The sequence below is a fragment of the Elgaria multicarinata genome, chromosome 2 (assembly GCF_023053635.1).
Source record: "Elgaria multicarinata webbii isolate HBS135686 ecotype San Diego chromosome 2, rElgMul1.1.pri, whole genome shotgun sequence".
NCBI lineage: Eukaryota > Metazoa > Chordata > Lepidosauria > Squamata > Anguidae > Elgaria > Elgaria multicarinata.
The window spans coordinates 179010044-179026913 of NC_086172.1; the positions used below are offsets into that span (position 1 = coordinate 179010044).

At 50.4% G+C, this 16870-nt stretch overlaps 1 protein-coding gene across 1 annotated transcript; it reads left to right on the forward strand.

Moving 5' to 3' along the window:
• Positions 1-630: 630 nt before the first annotated feature.
• LOC134393217 (prostaglandin D2 receptor-like) lies at positions 631-16602 on the forward strand. Its single transcript, XM_063118214.1, has 3 exons — positions 631-945; positions 982-1527; positions 16232-16602. The coding sequence occupies exons 1-3, from the start codon at positions 631-633 to the stop codon at positions 16463-16465; spliced, it is 1095 nt and encodes a 364-aa protein (XP_062974284.1). The 3' UTR covers positions 16466-16602.
• The last annotated feature ends 268 nt before the right edge of the window (positions 16603-16870 follow it).

Genomic DNA, 16870 nt, shown 5'->3' on the forward strand with positions numbered 1-16870 from the left:
GTTTGCTATAACTGGCATGACATATTTCTTGCACTTTAAAATAAATTGAGCAGTTTCAAGTTCTGTGCTTCTTATTTTTTCCAGGAAACAGATGTTCTTAAAAATCAAAGTTGGCATTTTTGGAGTGTGTGTGTGTGTGTGTGAAAGCAGCTCACCTTGCCTAGGGCGCAAAATAGTATGGCACCGGCCCTGATTTTCATTTTCTCTTGTACCCTGCTCCGAAATTTTTCAATAGGGAGCGGTATATAAATATCCTCAATAAAAATAAGTAAATAAATAAAATCCCGTTGCCCAAGCCTTACCCTCCGCCTGGGAACTCCATCTCTCGCGTGCCGCCGCCCCACCCCAACCCCGGCTCCTTGGGCGTGGGAACGAGGGGGCTCCCGAAGGCAGGCTGGCTGGCCGGCCGGCCGGCCGTCCTCCCGCGCGCTCGCCCCACCTCTGCGCGCGCCCTCCTCCCGGCGCCCGCCCCGTCCCTTCGGAGGCAGGTCTCCGCCGGGCGTCGCCGCCTCTCCCTGGCGAGGCTCTCCCGGGTCCCGACGCGGCCAGCGAGTCCGCCCGTCGGTGCGTGCGTCTCCCGGAGGCGCGCGGCGGCGGCTGGGTGGCCCTGCGGCTCGGCGGCGCCTCTCCATGGACGCCGGCGTTTACCGGTGCCGCCACAGCCGGAGCCTCGAGGGCGGCCAGTCGGCGCTGCCCAGCTCGCTGCTCTTCGCGGCGGGGCTGCTGGGCAACGTGCTGGCGCTGGGGCTGCTGTGGCACCACCAGCTGCGCGCCCGGCTGCAGCGCGGCGGCGGCGGCGGCGGCGGCGGCGGCCGGCCCCGCGCCTCCGCCTTCTACCTGCTGGTGAGCGCCTTGGCCGCCACCGACCTGCTGGGCAAGTGCTTGGTGAGCCCCATGGTGTTCGCCGCGTACGCGCGCAACCGCAGCCTCAGCGAGCTCTGGCCGGCCCCGGCCGCGCCAGACCCGGGCGCCGTCGAAGAGGCGCGCCCCGGCCAGCTGTGCCAAGCCTTCGCCTTCCTCATGGCCTTCTTCGGCCTGGCGCCCACCGCGCTGCTGCTGGCCATGGCGCTGGAATGCTGGCTCTCGCTGGGCCACCCGTACTTCTACGAGCGCCACGCCAGCCGGCGCCTGGGCGCGCTGCTGACCGGCGCGGCGGCCGCCCTGTGCGCCCTCTTCTGCGCGCTGCCGCTGCTGGGCTTCGGCGCCAACGTGCAGTACTGCCCGGGCACGTGGTGCTTCATCCGCATGGCCGGCGGCGCCGGGCGGCCCTACTCGGTGCTCTACGCCAGCCTGCTGGGCGTGCTGGTGCTGGCCGTCGGCCTCTGCAACCTGGGCAGCATGAGGAGCCTCTACCGCATGGCGCGCCGCCAGCCGCCGCGCAGGAGCCGCCTGGCTGCCGGAGGGCCGGCCGCCGCCGCCGCCGCACCGCCCGGGCTGCAGGGCGCGCGGCGCATGGAGGAGCTGGGCCAGCTCGTCCTGCTGGCGCTCATGACCGTCCTCTTCACCGTCTGCTCCCTGCCCGTGATCGTGAGTACTTGTTCCTGGACGGGGCGGGGGGGGGGGGAGCTGAGCTGGTGAAAGGGGTGTGGGAAAGGGCATCCGTTTGCCGTGCGCCCCAGGCGCGCCTTGGCCATGGGGGGATCTACACTACTTCTTTAAAGCGCTTTATAACAGTTTTGACAACTGTTGGGGCCAGGACACACTGCATATACAGGTTTCAAAACATTTTCAGAGCACTTTAAAGCGCTTTAAAAGCAGTAGTGTAGATCCCCTCTACTTCCCAAACCAACACTTTGTCCAAGTGAATTTCTCTGCCCAAAGAAGCATCAAGCGGGAGAGCCCCTCTTAGGGACAAAGCAAGTGCGTTGCAAGCCGGAGGTGTCTGGTTCAATGCCCCGGCATCTCCAGGTATAGCTGGGTAGGATCCCTTTCTGAACCCCCCCCCCCCCAAGAGCTGCTGCTTCCCGGCAGGACATTCTAAGAACATATGAAGGGCCCTGATGCTGGTCAGACCAAGAGTCCATCTAGTCTAGTGGTTCCTAAAGTGGGCGGTACTGCCCCCTTGGGGGCGGTGGGACTGCATAAGGGGGCGTTAAGAGGCAAGGGGGCGGCAGGGGGGCACCCGAGAAGCACATCTCGAGAAGGTCTTAAAACCCAGGGACATTTTTATGGGAGAAGGTAGTTTGGTCCCAAGCCATAGAGGGGAAGAATGCACACATGTATTAATAATTAGTCCTTTTAACTGTGAATTGAAATGTTTCAAAAGCACCAAAAATGCTAATGAAGAGACATAATCTGCCTGGTGTGCCCCGCCACGCCGGCTGCAAAACAGACGTTCGCTCTCTTTTCCTTCCCTCCCTCCCTCAGCAAGCCTTCGGTGGGTGCTTCAGATTTTGAATAAATATTCAATTAATTGTTACTGTTTTTAATTTTATTGTTATTATCGTCTTTAGTGGGTCGTTGAAAACAGCTATTCTGAATAATGATTTTTATAGGGAAGGGTAGGGGGCGCTGGGCATGAGTTTGTGGAACCGAGGGGGTGGTTACCTGAAAAAGTTTGGGAACCACTGATCTAGTCCAACACTCTCTGTTCACACAGTGGCCGACCACTGTCTGAGCTAAATGGCCTCATGTGCGGTCTCCTGGTAAGGCACCACTGCTCTCCGCACAGGGGCCAGAGTTGCTCTCTTCAGTGAGCCTGGGGCAAGGTGGTGGTGGATGACACTTGTCAACCTGCCATTCCCTACACCCGGAGAGGCCCTTGACCAAGGCCAGCTCCAGACGCTTTGCTGCCTGACGTAAAACAGCCAACCCGCCCGCCCCATCAAGGTGCTCCAGGTGCATCAAGTTATTTTGGCACTCGGGGCTGAAAACTCCACCGGCATCTCTTTCCTCCTCCCTGGCAGTAAAAATGCCATTCGTAATCTTAACAATAGGAGCCCTTTCGTGACCACCCCCCAGATCAGCTGCCTGGGGGTGGGGGCGGGGGGCTGCCACCTCACTGCTTAACCTCCCCCTGCGTGGTGCAACATCATTCCACAAAGCGTTTTCGCCCTGAACCGTTTTGACGCGTATCTCTAATAATAACTCGTATATCTCCCTTTTCCTTCCGCTGAAGCCCTAACATTGTCAGATTTCACAGAAAACAGAAGGACAAGGCAGAGAATGGTATGGGAACGATAAAACAGATTGGAATAGTTTTAGAAAGGCAGCGAGTCCTGGAGATTCCCCAGAGGCAGAATTCTGAATGACTTTACACACCGAACATTTATTTTGACCTTTCTTGCCCTGCCTCCCCTCCATGTAAGGGCCATGCGCTTCCATGCTTTGTAGCAGTTTGGCTTCTGTTCTGCTCACACACTGTAATCACTAGAAGGAATTTGCTAGGAAAATGTGATGTATGCTTTTTGTTTTAAGTCTCAGATTAGCTTGCAAACATGCTTCTGATCTGAAGATTGTGCAGACTTTATACTGTTAGTTTTACCCTACCCTGTGCCTGCTTACCCTACCCTGTGCCTGTTTGCATTCTCTTCCCCTCCTTATTGTTTTACTATGATTTTATTAGATTGTAAGCCTATGCGGCAGAGTCTTGCTATTTACTGTTTTACTCTGTACAGCACCATGTACATTGATGGTGCTATATAAATAAATAATAATAATAATAATAATAATAATAATAATAATAATAATAATAATAAGATTTACAACATCCCCCAGGAACGGATGCTCTTGGGTGTTACGGATTTTATTTAAATAGCCATTCACCTAATAAGGGAGAAAGGAATCCTGTTCAAATGTAACTTTATGCTTTGCAAAGTGAAGTTAAAAGTTATTTACAAGCAGATTAAAAAATGAAATTTAGAAATCAAATGTTTAAAATGCAACTGAATTCTGAATTTGTGCAAAAATGTAGGCTCCAGTCATGATTCCTAACTCTGTCATGATTCCTTATTCAGTTATTTCCCACCTCTGCTAGTTTCTCCCTTCCAGCACATCTTGCTGAGATGATTACCCATAGTCTGTTGCACCTAGAGATGTAAACATTTCCAGAAATTTTGGAGCCATGGGGGGGGGGGGGAATGTTTTTCCAGTTTTTTTCAGGGGGAAATGGAAATTTCAGAAAAATTGAAAAACACACACATCAATATTAGCACTTTTTACAGATTGAAAGTCACTTTGTTACTTTAGGGACATAAAATGTAATTTTATGTCAGGGATGCTTTAGGGTGGATTCCTGCATTGAGCAGGGGGTTGGACTCGATGGCCTTGTAGGCACCTTCCAACTCTGCTATTCTATGATTCTATGAATTATGTCCAAGTTAGTTTGGCATAAAATGTATTAAAAGTACAGTGTATTCAAATAGTTATTACAAATAGAATTTACTTTATTTTAATTTTCACCTGTTTTTAACAAATGGAGCTACAAGCTCCTGAACTATAAGGAACACCTGAACTGTAAGAAACCTCTTTGTTTTTGCCAGTTTATGAGGATCAGGAAAAAAATAATTTAAAACAACAACAGAGGAAACCATCAACATTAGTAACAAAGAAAAATATTTATGTCTCCGCTAGTCCTCCACAGTGTCAAGAGGACATAAAGCCCCCACTCCCATAAAAAGAACTGGGAAAATGGGGGGGGGGGGGGACACACCAAGATTTATTGAATATGCATGAAATTTAACCAGACTCATTTTCTGACCTATAGCCATCACTATCAGTTTCAGCCTCTGCTTCAGTGGCAGTGCTGCCCCCTAGAGGAAGTAATGTATCTTGCTCTTGCATTTGAGAGTTGTAGTCTCAGTTTGCAACCTAGGTCTAGCTTCTCCTCGATGTCCTGAAGTTGTAATAATCTGATACTGTACATAGTTTTTAGAAACCATTTGGAAAAGTAAATATCTGAAGCTTTTTATTCATCATGCTAAAACAAAACATTCCATAATCCATTGTTTCTTCATTTTTTCTCAATTTTTCCAATTTTTCGGGGGGCAGACAAAAAAGGCTTTGGAAAAAACCAGGAAAACACCATTTTCCCCCTTGAATTTTTCTGGTTTTTTCCTGGGCCTTCACATCTTTACTTGTAGCAATGACTAAGAGTAAAGGGAAATTTTGATTAGGTCATTGAAACCAACTCTTTCCCACCAAAGAGGATGAAGGAACGTTCCTCCATATCCTGGTGCTGTTGCATATGGTGTCATCCTGAGCTCACTATCTAAATTTGAGTTAATTTGAGAACAACACACTACACCTCTGAGAGGTCAGCACAGCAGCAGGGATGGAGAGAGCCACCCCCGTCTGGGGTGTTTGGCCGTGGGAAGCAGTTCTGAGTAACACAAAGAAAAGTTTGCGGCTTGCTGGCATTTCCCTTCTTTCATTCTTTCTTAAGCTGCAAAACCTTGCAAGTAGCAGCAACGACGCTTCCTAGGAAAGTTGGTTTGTATGTAGCCTACCAGGACTCTACAAGTCTAGAAGCAGTCTAGAGGCCTATATATGCCAGTTGATGGGGCACATGGGTGGGAGGGTGCTGTTGCACCATGTCCTGCTTCTGGGTCCCTGGCTGATGGCTGGTTGGCCCCTGTGTGAACAGAGCGCTGGACCAGATGGACCCTTGGTCTGATCCAGCAGGGCTCTTACGTTCTTACAAGTCAACAGCTGTTAGTTGATTCATTCTCTAAATCAGCCTGTCGGGTAAATAGTGAGTAAGGACTTTCTTTAGTTACTTGCACACCCACACAATTGGGGAAACGTTTTGCATTCCTAGGCAAACAACACCCATTTTTTAGAAGTGACCAGCACTCATTCTGAAAACCATAACCCTGTCTGGGGCAAAGGAAATATTCTTAAATTCCTGTGAGACAGACTTCAGCTAAGGTGTCCATATGAAAATGAAGAAAGGGCTCCTGTATCTTTAACAGTTGCATAGAAAAGGGAATTTCAGCTGGTGTCCTTTGTATATATGGAGAACCTGGTGAAATCCCCTCTTCATCACCACAGTTAAAGCTGTAGGAGCTATACAAGAGTGACCAGATTTAAAAGAGGGCAGGGCACCTGCAGCTTTAACTGTTGTGATGAAGAGGAAATTTCCCCGGATTCCTCATATATACAAATGCCACCTGCTGAAATTCCCTTTTCAATACAACTGTTAAAGATACAGTAGCCCTGTCCTCCTTTCCATAGGGTCACCCTACTTCAGCATTAAAGGAGTCCTGCTGGTTGAGACCAAAGGGCCGGGAAACTTTCCACCAGCAGCTTCAGAGATCCCCTGAAAAACCTCACTAGCTGAGGATAGGACCAACCCTGAGTGATGCAACATTCTTCCACAAACTGTTTTAGCCTTGATCTGCAAGCAAATACTCCTAGTATTATGAGAGAGAGAGAGGCCATGGCTAGACCAGGCCTATATCCTGGGATTGTCCCGGGATCATCCCAGCGCATCCAAATGACACACAGGGAATCCCGGGAGCAGGCAGGGATGACTCCTCCATTTGCCTGGGGTAATCCTTAGGTCTAGCTAAGGCCAGAGAGAGAGACCACACTGTTTTTCATGGTACAAAACTCCATGCTGGTGTTCTCCAGATGTGTTGCTCAGATTACATGTTGATCATGTTCCTCCTTAGTTGTCTTTCCCCAAACTAAAACACCCTAAATGCCTTCTTCTTTCCTCATTGGGAAGGTGCTCTGGCCTCTCTATCATTTTATCAGCATGGGTGCATGGGTGCACTCGCCCATAAAGCCATATTGGGTGGCTACAGAAAACTGCTGCGTGGTTACTGGAAACTCCATTCAATGCTGCCTCCGTCACGGAGGCAGATGGAGAAGAAGTGTAGAAAGATGGGAGGCAAAGCAGAGGCTAGGGATGCGGTGGTGCCGTAGCCACAACCCAAAAAGTAACCTTTAGGGCAGGCCTGCACAGCTGGTGTCCCGTCCTGCCATAGGGAGGCTTCCCAGTGCTCTTCAACATTTTTATTAATGATTTGGATGAGGAGGTGCAGGGAACGCTTATCAAATTTGCAGATGACACCAAATTGGGAGGGATAGCTAATACCCTGGAAGACAGAAACAAACTTCAAAGTGATCTTGATAGGCTGAAGAGCTGGGCTGAAAACAACAGAATGAAATTTATTAGGGATAAATGCCAAGTTCTACATTTAGGAAATAGAAACCAAAGGCACAGTTACAAGATGGGGGATACTTGGCTCAGCAATACTACAAATGAGAAGGATCTTGGAATTGTTGTAGATCGCAAGCTGAATAGGAGCCAACAGTGCAATATGGCTGCAAGAAAGGCCAGTGCTATTTTGGGCTGCATTAATAGAAGTATAGTTTCCAAATCATGGGAGGTACTGGTTCCTCTCTATTCGGCCCTGGTTAGGCCTCATCTAGAGTATTGCGTCCAGTTCTGGGCTCCACAGTTCAAGAAGGACGCAGACAAGCTGGAGCGTGTTCTGAGGAGGGCAACCAGGATGATCAGGGGTCTGGAAACAAAGCCCTCTGAAGAGAGACTGAAAGAACTGGGCCTGTTTAGCCTGGAGAAGAGAAGATGGAAGGGAGACATGATAGCACTCTTCAAATACTTGAAAGGTTGTCCCACAGAGGAGTGCCAGGATCTCTTCTCGATCCTCCCAGAGTGCAGGACACGGAATAACAGGCTCAAGTTAAAGGAAGCCAGATTCCAGCTGGACATCAGGAAAAACTTCCTGACTGTTTGAGCAGTACGACAATGGAATCGGTTACCTAGGGAGGTTGTGGGCTCTCCCACACTAGAGGCCTTCAAGAGGCAGCTGGAAAAGCATCTGTCAGGGATGCTTTAGGGTGGATTCCTGCATTGAGCAGGGGGTTGGACTCAATGGCCTTGTAGGCCCCTTCCAACTCTGCTGTGCTATGATTCTATGAGTCAGACAGTTGCAGCAATATTGCAAGGAAGCCTGGCACACGGGGAGCACGTGTCTCCTTTGCAAGAAGAATCGTGGTTCCACAAGCCTCCCCGAGCACGGTTCCGCTTGCGAACAAGAGGCGTGCTCTCCGCATGCCTGGCTTCACCGCATGTGTTGCTGCTGTGGCAGCAGAAGTTTCGACAGTGGGGCTGCAGCCCTGATGGGCTTGTCAGGGTAATGCGTGCACATGCACACACACACACACACACACACACGCCTGGGGATGGCTCCCCTCCGCTAGGATAATACTTTGCTTTTATACAGTGCTTTCAGCGTGCAAAGTGTTTCACGTATATTTTCACCGAAAGCTAATGCACAGGTCTTGCAAAAGACCAGTAAATTAAGCTGGTATTATTGCCCTCCCTGTTCCCTGCACTCCTCCATTGCAGATGGGGAAAGGGGGAGGCTGGGGGAAAAAACCTGCTTTCCTGACACCACTTAGTGACTTCATGGCCAGGGTGAGCTTTGAATAACGTGGGTCACAGTTCCTTTGCAAGTATGGCCTTTGCTAGAGCAGGCTTGTCTGTTCAGATGACGCACAGGGGATCCCGGGCTCAGGGAGGGATCAACCCTTCCTGGCCCTGGGATATAGCCTACCCCTTTCAGCCCAATTTTTCGCACAGTCGCGGGCTGAGCCCAAGATCGTGAGTGTAGCCCATTCTGCGGCTTTTCCCGGCTCCGCGCAATTACTCGCGCATAGCCGCCGGGAGAAGCCGCGCACGGGGTGCAGCGCTCCCAGGAGTGCTGTGCCCATTGGGGGCAGGGTGGGGGGAGCAAGGAAATTATTATTTTTTAAAAAAAAAAACCACCTTACCTTTCGTCATTTGTGCACTCCTGCGCAGCTGGCCCTTTAAATCTAAAAAAAAATGGTGGACGCGACGGGTCTTTCCTTTAGCTCGTTGCGCCTGGTGTGTAGACTAGGGCGACAGCCCGCGATAGTTGCATCGCAGGCTCTCCCCTCCTCTTGCCCCGATTTTAAGGTAGGTCTAGCAAAGGCCCACGTCTCGTCTGCTCTGAAAAGGTTGGGATCATGCAGCAGCCACCAGGAAGGAAGAGAAGGAGAGAAAGAATATGGGCGCCCTTGGCCAACCTTTTCCTTCCCACCCACATAGAATCATAGAATCGTAGAATAGCAGAGTTGGAAGGGGCCTACAAGGCCATCGAGTCCAACCCCCTGCTCAATGCAGGAATCCACCCTAAAGCATCCCTGACAGATGCTTGTCCAGCTGCCTCTTGAAGGCCTCTAGTGTGGGAGAGCACACAACCTCCCTAGGTAACTGGTTCCATTGTCGTACTGCTCTAACAGTCAGGACGTTTTTCCTGATGTCCAGCTGGAATCTGGTTTCCTTTAACTTGAGCCCGTTATTCCGTGTCCTGCACTCTGGGAGGATCAAGAAGAGATCCTGCCCCTCCTCTGTGTGACAACCTTTCAAGTATTTGAAGAGTGCTATCCTGTCTCCCCTCAATCTTCTCTTCTCCAGGCTCAACATGCCCAGTTCTTTCAGTCTCTCTTCATAGGGCTTTGTTTCCAGAGCCCTGATCATCCTGGTTGCCCTCCTCTGAACACGTTCCAGCTTGTCTGCGTCCTTCTTGAATTGTGGAGCCCAGAACTGGACGCAATCCTCTAGATGAGGCCTAACCAGGGCCGAATAGAGAGGAACCAGTACCTCCCGTTATTTGGAAGCTATGCTTCTATTAATGCAGCCCAAAATAGCATTTGCCTTTCTTGCAGCCATATCGCACTGTTGGCTCCTATTCAGCTTGCAATCTCCAACAATTCCAATGATCCTTCTCATTTGTAGTATTGCTGAGCCAAGTATCCCCCATCTTGTAACTGTGCCTTTGGTTGTCGTCACCTTGTCAGAAGCTTGTCAGACTTCGTACACAGCAGAGAATCCGTGCCGTCGGCAGATTCTAAGGAGTAACATCTTGTCCCCACACTGCTGTGCTGGGTGCAAGCGCTGAGTGCAAGGTGCATCCTCCACAGCGTTCAGAAGCCTCGGGTACCACCACACCTGTGCAGGGATGTGCCTGAACACAAAAGTGATGGCAGGGCATCGCCAAGGTGTTGGGCCCACGCTGGAGGGCAGTTCTGAAGCATCTCTCTGAAGCGCACAGCAGAATCGCTGGACGGAGAGGGGAGCCAAGGGCAGTTCCCAACGAGACAGGTCCGAAGTTGGTGGGGCAGATGTGAAGGGAGCAGGTAATAGGATGGAAAAGGCCAGCATCCTGAATCTGACAAAGTAGACCAGCCTTCCCCAAACTGGTCCCTTCCAGATGTGTTGGACTGCAACTCCCATCATTCCCAGCCAGCATGGCCAATGGCAATAAGAGCATCCAGGCTGGGGAGGGGGTCTGGAAACCATGTCCTCGGAGGAACAGTTGAAAGAGCTGGGTAAGTTTTGCCTGGAAAAAGAGAAGGTTAGGAAGAAACATGGTAGAGGGCTGTGATGGAGAAGAAGGAGCGGACTTGTTCTCTGTTGCTCCCAAGGGTGGGACAAGAACCAACAGGTGGTCGTGGCGGGGAAGCAGATGTTGGCTAAACATTGGGAGAAAGTTCCCAGCGGTGAGAGCTGATCAGCAGTGCAATGGGCTGCCTCAGGAGGAGGCGGGTTCTTCTTTGCTGGAGCCCTTTAAGCAGAGGGTTGGGCAGCCATCTGTCAGGAATGCTGAGGCTGCACCTTGCAGAGCAGAGCCTGCCTTGAGGAGGGTTGAACTAGATCAGCCTTTCTCAACCTGGGGCGCTCCAGATGTGTTGGACTACAACTCCCAGAATGCCCCAGGCTGGGGCATTCTGGGAGATGCAGTCCAACACATCTGGAGTGCCCCAGGTTGAGAACCACTGAACTAGATGATCTTTAAGCGCCCTTCCAACTCTGGGATTCTATCAGAAGAGATTGGAAGCTGCTTCCCTGTGTTTGTTCCTGGCATGGAAAGGAATAGTGTCATTGATGCGGTTGTTTCTTCTCTGCAGGTGTTGCAGAATGGTCTGGGGGCCCAGGCCCCGGGGCGGGAGAGGGCGGAATGGGTGTTAGGTTGCTCCGAGGACATGCAGGGAGAGGCCTTTGTCTCTGTTGCTTCCTCCAGCTGCTGTAAACAGGCTCGAAGCCTCCCAATTGTCAATAGTTCATTTAAACATTTAGCACCATCTGCGTTCGCTGGGATGAACCTTTTCTTCCACATCCCGTCTGCATTTGTCCTGCAAAGTGTTGGGATAACTGGACGAGCCACACGCCGGAGAGGCCATCTGCCAGACGGGTTGGAGCACACGGCAACGCTTTCGTTAGAGCCAAAGACCGGCGCGGGACTCCAGGGTCAGTGGGGCGGTGATTCCGCTCCAGGTTTCAGTCAGAACTCTGACGCCGCTCTCCGAGGTGATGGGGATGTGGCCGCACCTTGGAGAGGCGCCTGCCGAGTTCAGGCTGAAACCCGGAACGGATTAACTGGCCCGGTGACATCAGAGCCACCAGCCTCCACTGGGCAGGCTGTAGGGCAATGAGAGAGCGCCGTGCTCCTCTGAGGCGCATGGGGAGATGTGCAGGAGCACCTTGCAGTGGGAATAAACAGACAGGCACTGGTCTCAGATGAGATGCTGCTGCAGCCTTTATTAAATGCAACAGCATGAGGTTGATGTTTGGTGGAGGAATGGCGGTGAAAGAGGGGGGCATTCGCTACTTTTCTCAGCACGTGAGGAACAGGCCTGGCTGCGCATACGGTCAGGATGTTTTCCTGGTGTAACTTGAGCCCATGATTCCGTGTCCTGCACTCTGGGATGATCAAAAAGAGATCCTGGCCCTCCTCTGTGTGACAACCTTTCAAGTATTTGAAGAGTGCTCTCATGTCTCCCCTCAGGCTTCTCCAGGCTAAACAAGCCCAGTTCTTTCGGTCTCTCCTCATAGGGCTTTGTTTCCAGACCCCTGTTCATCCCCGTTGCCCTCCTCCAGTGACCATCATCACTGTAGCTTGTTCTTGGCAATTGACTACTTCTTCTGGTGAGGAGGGTTACCATATGTCAAGTATGCTGTAGGGTGGATTCCTGCATTGAGCAGGGGGTTGGACTCGATGGCCTTTTAGGCCCCTTCCAACTCTGCTATTCTATGATTATATGTCTTATTGCAGTCTTCCCAAATCTGGTGCTCTCCAGATGTCTTGGATTGCAATTCCCATCAGAGGAGGGCAACCAGGATGATCAGAGGCCTGGAAATAAAGCCCTATGAAGAGAGCCCTATGAAGCAACTGGGCATGTTTAGCCTGGAGAAGAGAAGATTGAGGAGAGACATGATAGCACTCTTCAAGGACTTGAAAGGTTGTCCCACAGAGGAGGGCCAGGATCTCTTCTTGATCCTCCCAGAGTGCAGGACACGGAATAACGGGCTCAAGTTAAAGGAAGCCAGATTCCAGCTGGACATCAGGAAAAACTTCCTGACTGTTAGAGCAGTACGACAATGGAACCCGTTACCTAGGGAGGTCGTGGGCTCTCCCACACTAGAGGCCTTCAAGAGGCAGCTGGACAACCACCTGTCAGGGATGCTTTAGGGTGGATTCCTGCATTGAGCAGAGGGTTGGACTCGATGGCCTTATAGGCCCCTTCCAACTCTACTATTCTATGATTCTATTATCATTCCCAGCTTTTTAGCATTACCTGGGGCAGGGGGACAGCGCTGTATCCATTCATTAGAATCAGGTGGTAAAGCTGTTCTTTCATTGTGCCACTTTAGACTGTTGCCTGTTTATTCGGACAATTTCTGTAGCGCTCTTAAGGCCAAGCAGGGTCCAGGCCCATTTACCAGCAAAATACAAGAAACCATCAGTACCATAAAGCAGAATAAAGCATTGCCAGAAAAGCAGCGGTTAAAAGACGTTCAGGCTCAGAATCTTAAACCCTTTGGAGAATGAAATGGTTCGTTGCTGAAAAAGAGGACCGCACCTACAAAGTTTTTTTTGCCACGGGGAGCATTCAATTATGCCAGCCTCCACCTGTATTCCAAAAGTGGTACGGATAGAGCTAGGAGGCCTCTATCACGTGCCTTCCCTGAGCATGGGCATCAGCCCCAACCCTGTGAGCGTCCTGGCAAGGAAGTGCAGCTATTTTTAAAAACAGCTAGAATTGCACATGTTAAAGACGTGGGCCAGTTGTAGAGGCATGAGAGAACCACAAAAGGCGAAGCCGTGTTTCTCCTCCAGACCACAGGGAGCATGCACTATCTGCTAATCTCCGCATCAGCCATAAACATCTTTTGCTTTTGTAGTCTTGCATCAGATCGGAAGCGGGAAATCACTTCAGAGAGAGTCTGAAAACGGCAAAAAGTCAGATTGTTTTTAAAAGCTATTAAAAACCTTCTGAGCACCAGACTCCTATGTGGACATTCCTGGCCTTTTTAAGACGAGGATAAAAGCATACCGTTGGGAGGTGGAGGCGGGATGAGGGGGAGATTTGAGGGGCCCAGTCATAGCCGATGGTCTCCAACCAAGTCATTTTCCAGAAGAGCAGGTGGTGAGGCTGGAGCGTTGGAGTCCGGTCGCTGGCGTGATCGGAGACTGGGATCTAAAGGGCCGGAGGCAGATGTTGTGTTTTAAGATGGGCTGATGGAGGAGACTGTAAACTAGGGCTGTGCACGGAGCTCCCAATCCCCTCTGGATCCCGATCCACAACTTCCAGATCAAGTCCGCTCCGTCCTTCCCCGATCTGCCTATGCTCCGTTCCAAATCGGAGCTCCACGGTGGCGGCAGGTAAGGCCCCCCTCACCACTTACCTGCCTCCATTGCGGTCCGCCGGCGGCTTCAACTGATGCCGAGGCAGGTAAGCACCCCTCACCCCTGCTCCCTTACCTGACTGCTGCCGTCACCGCATGGACTTCAGCGGCTCCAGGTAAGCCCCCTTCCCGCCATACTTACCTTTTCTTCGGAGCTCCGGATCGAGCCGAAGGATCCGCTTTATCTTGATCCGCTTCACCTCGATCTGCAGCTCCCCCAACCCGATCCGTCTCCGCCTTTGTCGGAGGCGAATCAGGCCACTTCGCTATCGGTTCTAAGAAGCGAAGCGGAGCACAGCCCTACTGTAAACCAACTTCTCCCAACAACAAAGTGGTCCAACTGATCTCTAGCCTTTATCTAGCCTTGTTGTTCTGGATTGGCCTGAGGAGGTCAGCTGACACAATTGTCATACTAAACCTGAAGCCTAGAGGGCGCCCCTGAACCTGGTTTACAGAGCATGAATTGTGCAGGAAGAAAACTACCAGAGGCTGGCTGCCAGGGGGCAGGACCTGGTTGAAGAGCGCCCCCTGGTGCCTTACAGATGGCATATTTCCAGTGCGTGCCAGTGGTGAAATGGAGCCAGGGCTCACAGGGTCTCAGCGCTGGCGCTTCCTAATGAGCACGGACTCTCATTTTCCATGGTATAATAAGTTGGAGTATGGTGTATTTTTCTCCTCAAATAATATGGCCAAGATATTGCCGTTTTCTTCTTTTGATGGTATTTATTAATTCTGTTGGTTTCTTTACCCTACGTAGTCCGTCCTCATTTGTTATTTCGTCAGTCCATCGTATCCTCAGCATACATCAGCATATTCACATTTCAAAAGATTCGATTTTGTCCCCCAAAAATTCCTAAGTGTCCCAGCCTCCACTCCGTCAAATAATATTGAAAACACGTCACATCTTACCATCCAAGTCCTTAAGTGTAAGATTAAGGTCCCAGTTACGTAGCAGTTGTTTCATTTTGGCAAGGGCAGGAGCCACGCTACTGCTTTATAGTGGTACTGAAGTGCACTGACAACTGTTGGGGCCCGTTGACACATAGAATCATAGAATAGCAGAGTTGGAAGGGGCCTACAAGGCCATCGAGTCCAACCCCCTGCTCAATGCAGGAATCCACCCTAAAGCATCCCTGACAGAGGGTTGTCCAGCTGCCTCTTGAAGGCCTCTAGGGTGGGAGAGCCCACAACCTCCCTAGGTCACTGATCCACTGTCGTACTGCTCTAACTGTCAGGAAGTTTTTCCTGATGTCCAGCTGGAATCTGGCTTCCTTTAACTTGAGCCCGTTACTCCGTGTCCTGCACTCTGGGAGGATTGAGAAGAGATCCTGGCCCTCCTCTGTGTGACAACCTTTTACGCATTTGAAGATACACCAAGTGGGATTTAGCACTATGAAAGTGGTATGAAAGCGGTATATGTGTCAATGGCCCCAACAGTTGTCAGTGCACTTCAATACCGCTATAAAGCAATAGTGTGGCTCCTGCTTTTTATATACTGCTTTCAGCCCAAACACGTCTTACAATCTGAATTCTTTCAATTATCTCTTGTGTTTGTTCTTTACCTTCATTGAGCCGTGTTCCTAGGTATTCGTACTTTGTGACGCACTCAATTAGCCCCTCGCTTATTATAATGTTAAGCACAGTAGCCAACTTTTTGCTTATTACCATATATTTCATTTTCTTGCTATTCATTTGGAGTCCATAATCGTTACTCACTTCATTGATTCGATCTAATAGTTTTTTGTAAGTCAGATCAGTTGTCTATCATTACCATGGTGTCATCGGCATATCCAACTGTGTTAATTACCTTCCCGTTGCTGTTTGTGCAGAGAGTGCTTCACTAAATATGGCTTCAGAATACAAATTGGACAGCACAGGTGATAGAACGCAACCCTGTCTCACTCCTCTTTGGATTTGAACTTCTTGAGATAACTCTCCATCTATCCGAACTGAGGCTGTTTGATTCCAGTACAAATATTCTATAATCTGAATATCCCGTCTGTCTATATCAGTTTTTCTCAATATGTCAATAGTGAAGAACTTTATCAAATGCCTTCTCATAGTCAATAAATCCCAAGTATATCTCTTTGTAAGTCTGGGATCATCCCACCTACCTACCTCTACACCGTATGGTGTAGACCTGCCCCTTGTCTAGTCACCTGGAGTCATTTCTTACTAACCACGTGCCATCAGACAGGTGATAGATTTGTATTCCATTTGATAACCAACTTCCAGTGGAGTAACATGTTTAGCTTCGCCCTATCAATGGTCGAGATAGGCCTTTCCCGACAAGTTACCTTCCAGATGTGTTGGTCTACAACTCCCATAATCCCCAGCCAATGTATGTGGAGGGAAGGGTATGTTTTCCTGCTTTTGTGTTGGTTTTTTGTGCTAGGCATGTGGGGCAGGCAGGAGAGAGGGAGAATTACCCCTGGCTAGGGCCCGTTTTGGAGCCAGGGTACGCCTACGGAGCGCTTTCTTAAGTGACGTGAATGTTTCCATCAGCTGTGATTGAGTGAGTCAATTTCTCTTCCTCCCCTCCCGCAGATCCGTGCTTACATCGGAGCATTTGCCCCAGATTCCGATGACGACGCAGACCTCAGAGCGCTCCGGTTCTTTTCCGTCAACTCAATCGTGGACCCCTGGGTCTTCATCATTTTCCGGACGTCTGTCTTCCGCACTTTCCTCCGTCGGGTGTCAAGAAGGCTGAGTTCACAGAAAGCCCCACATTCTCAACTCCTGGAAACTTGGCAGCGGAAGGGTTCTGGACCCCTACAATGAGGAATTTCCTTCCCCTGATGAACTGGAGCTGAGGTGACGCAGCTGGACTCCTTTCCTGTGAAATGGCATGACTTGACGGAGCCTAGGAAAAGGCCCAAATGTCGCAAGCCAGGGTTTCTCAGGGTTGAAGGAGGAGCCAAGAATATCTTTGCAGTATTGATCACATGTGGATTCATGCTGTCTACTCCTCTAAGATGTGATTTCGGGCTCTTTGACCGTCCACGGAGAAGGAGCCAGCGGGCTCCTCTACACTACCAATGTACTTGGCCTGTGGGGCCTTTGAAGCATTTGACAGCTGGCTTCACCCACCCTGGCAAATCAAACCACCAAAGGTACGCACCCTTTCGCATTCTGACAAGCCACCCTACAGATGTGAAGTACGTCTGGCTGAAAAGATTTTTTAAA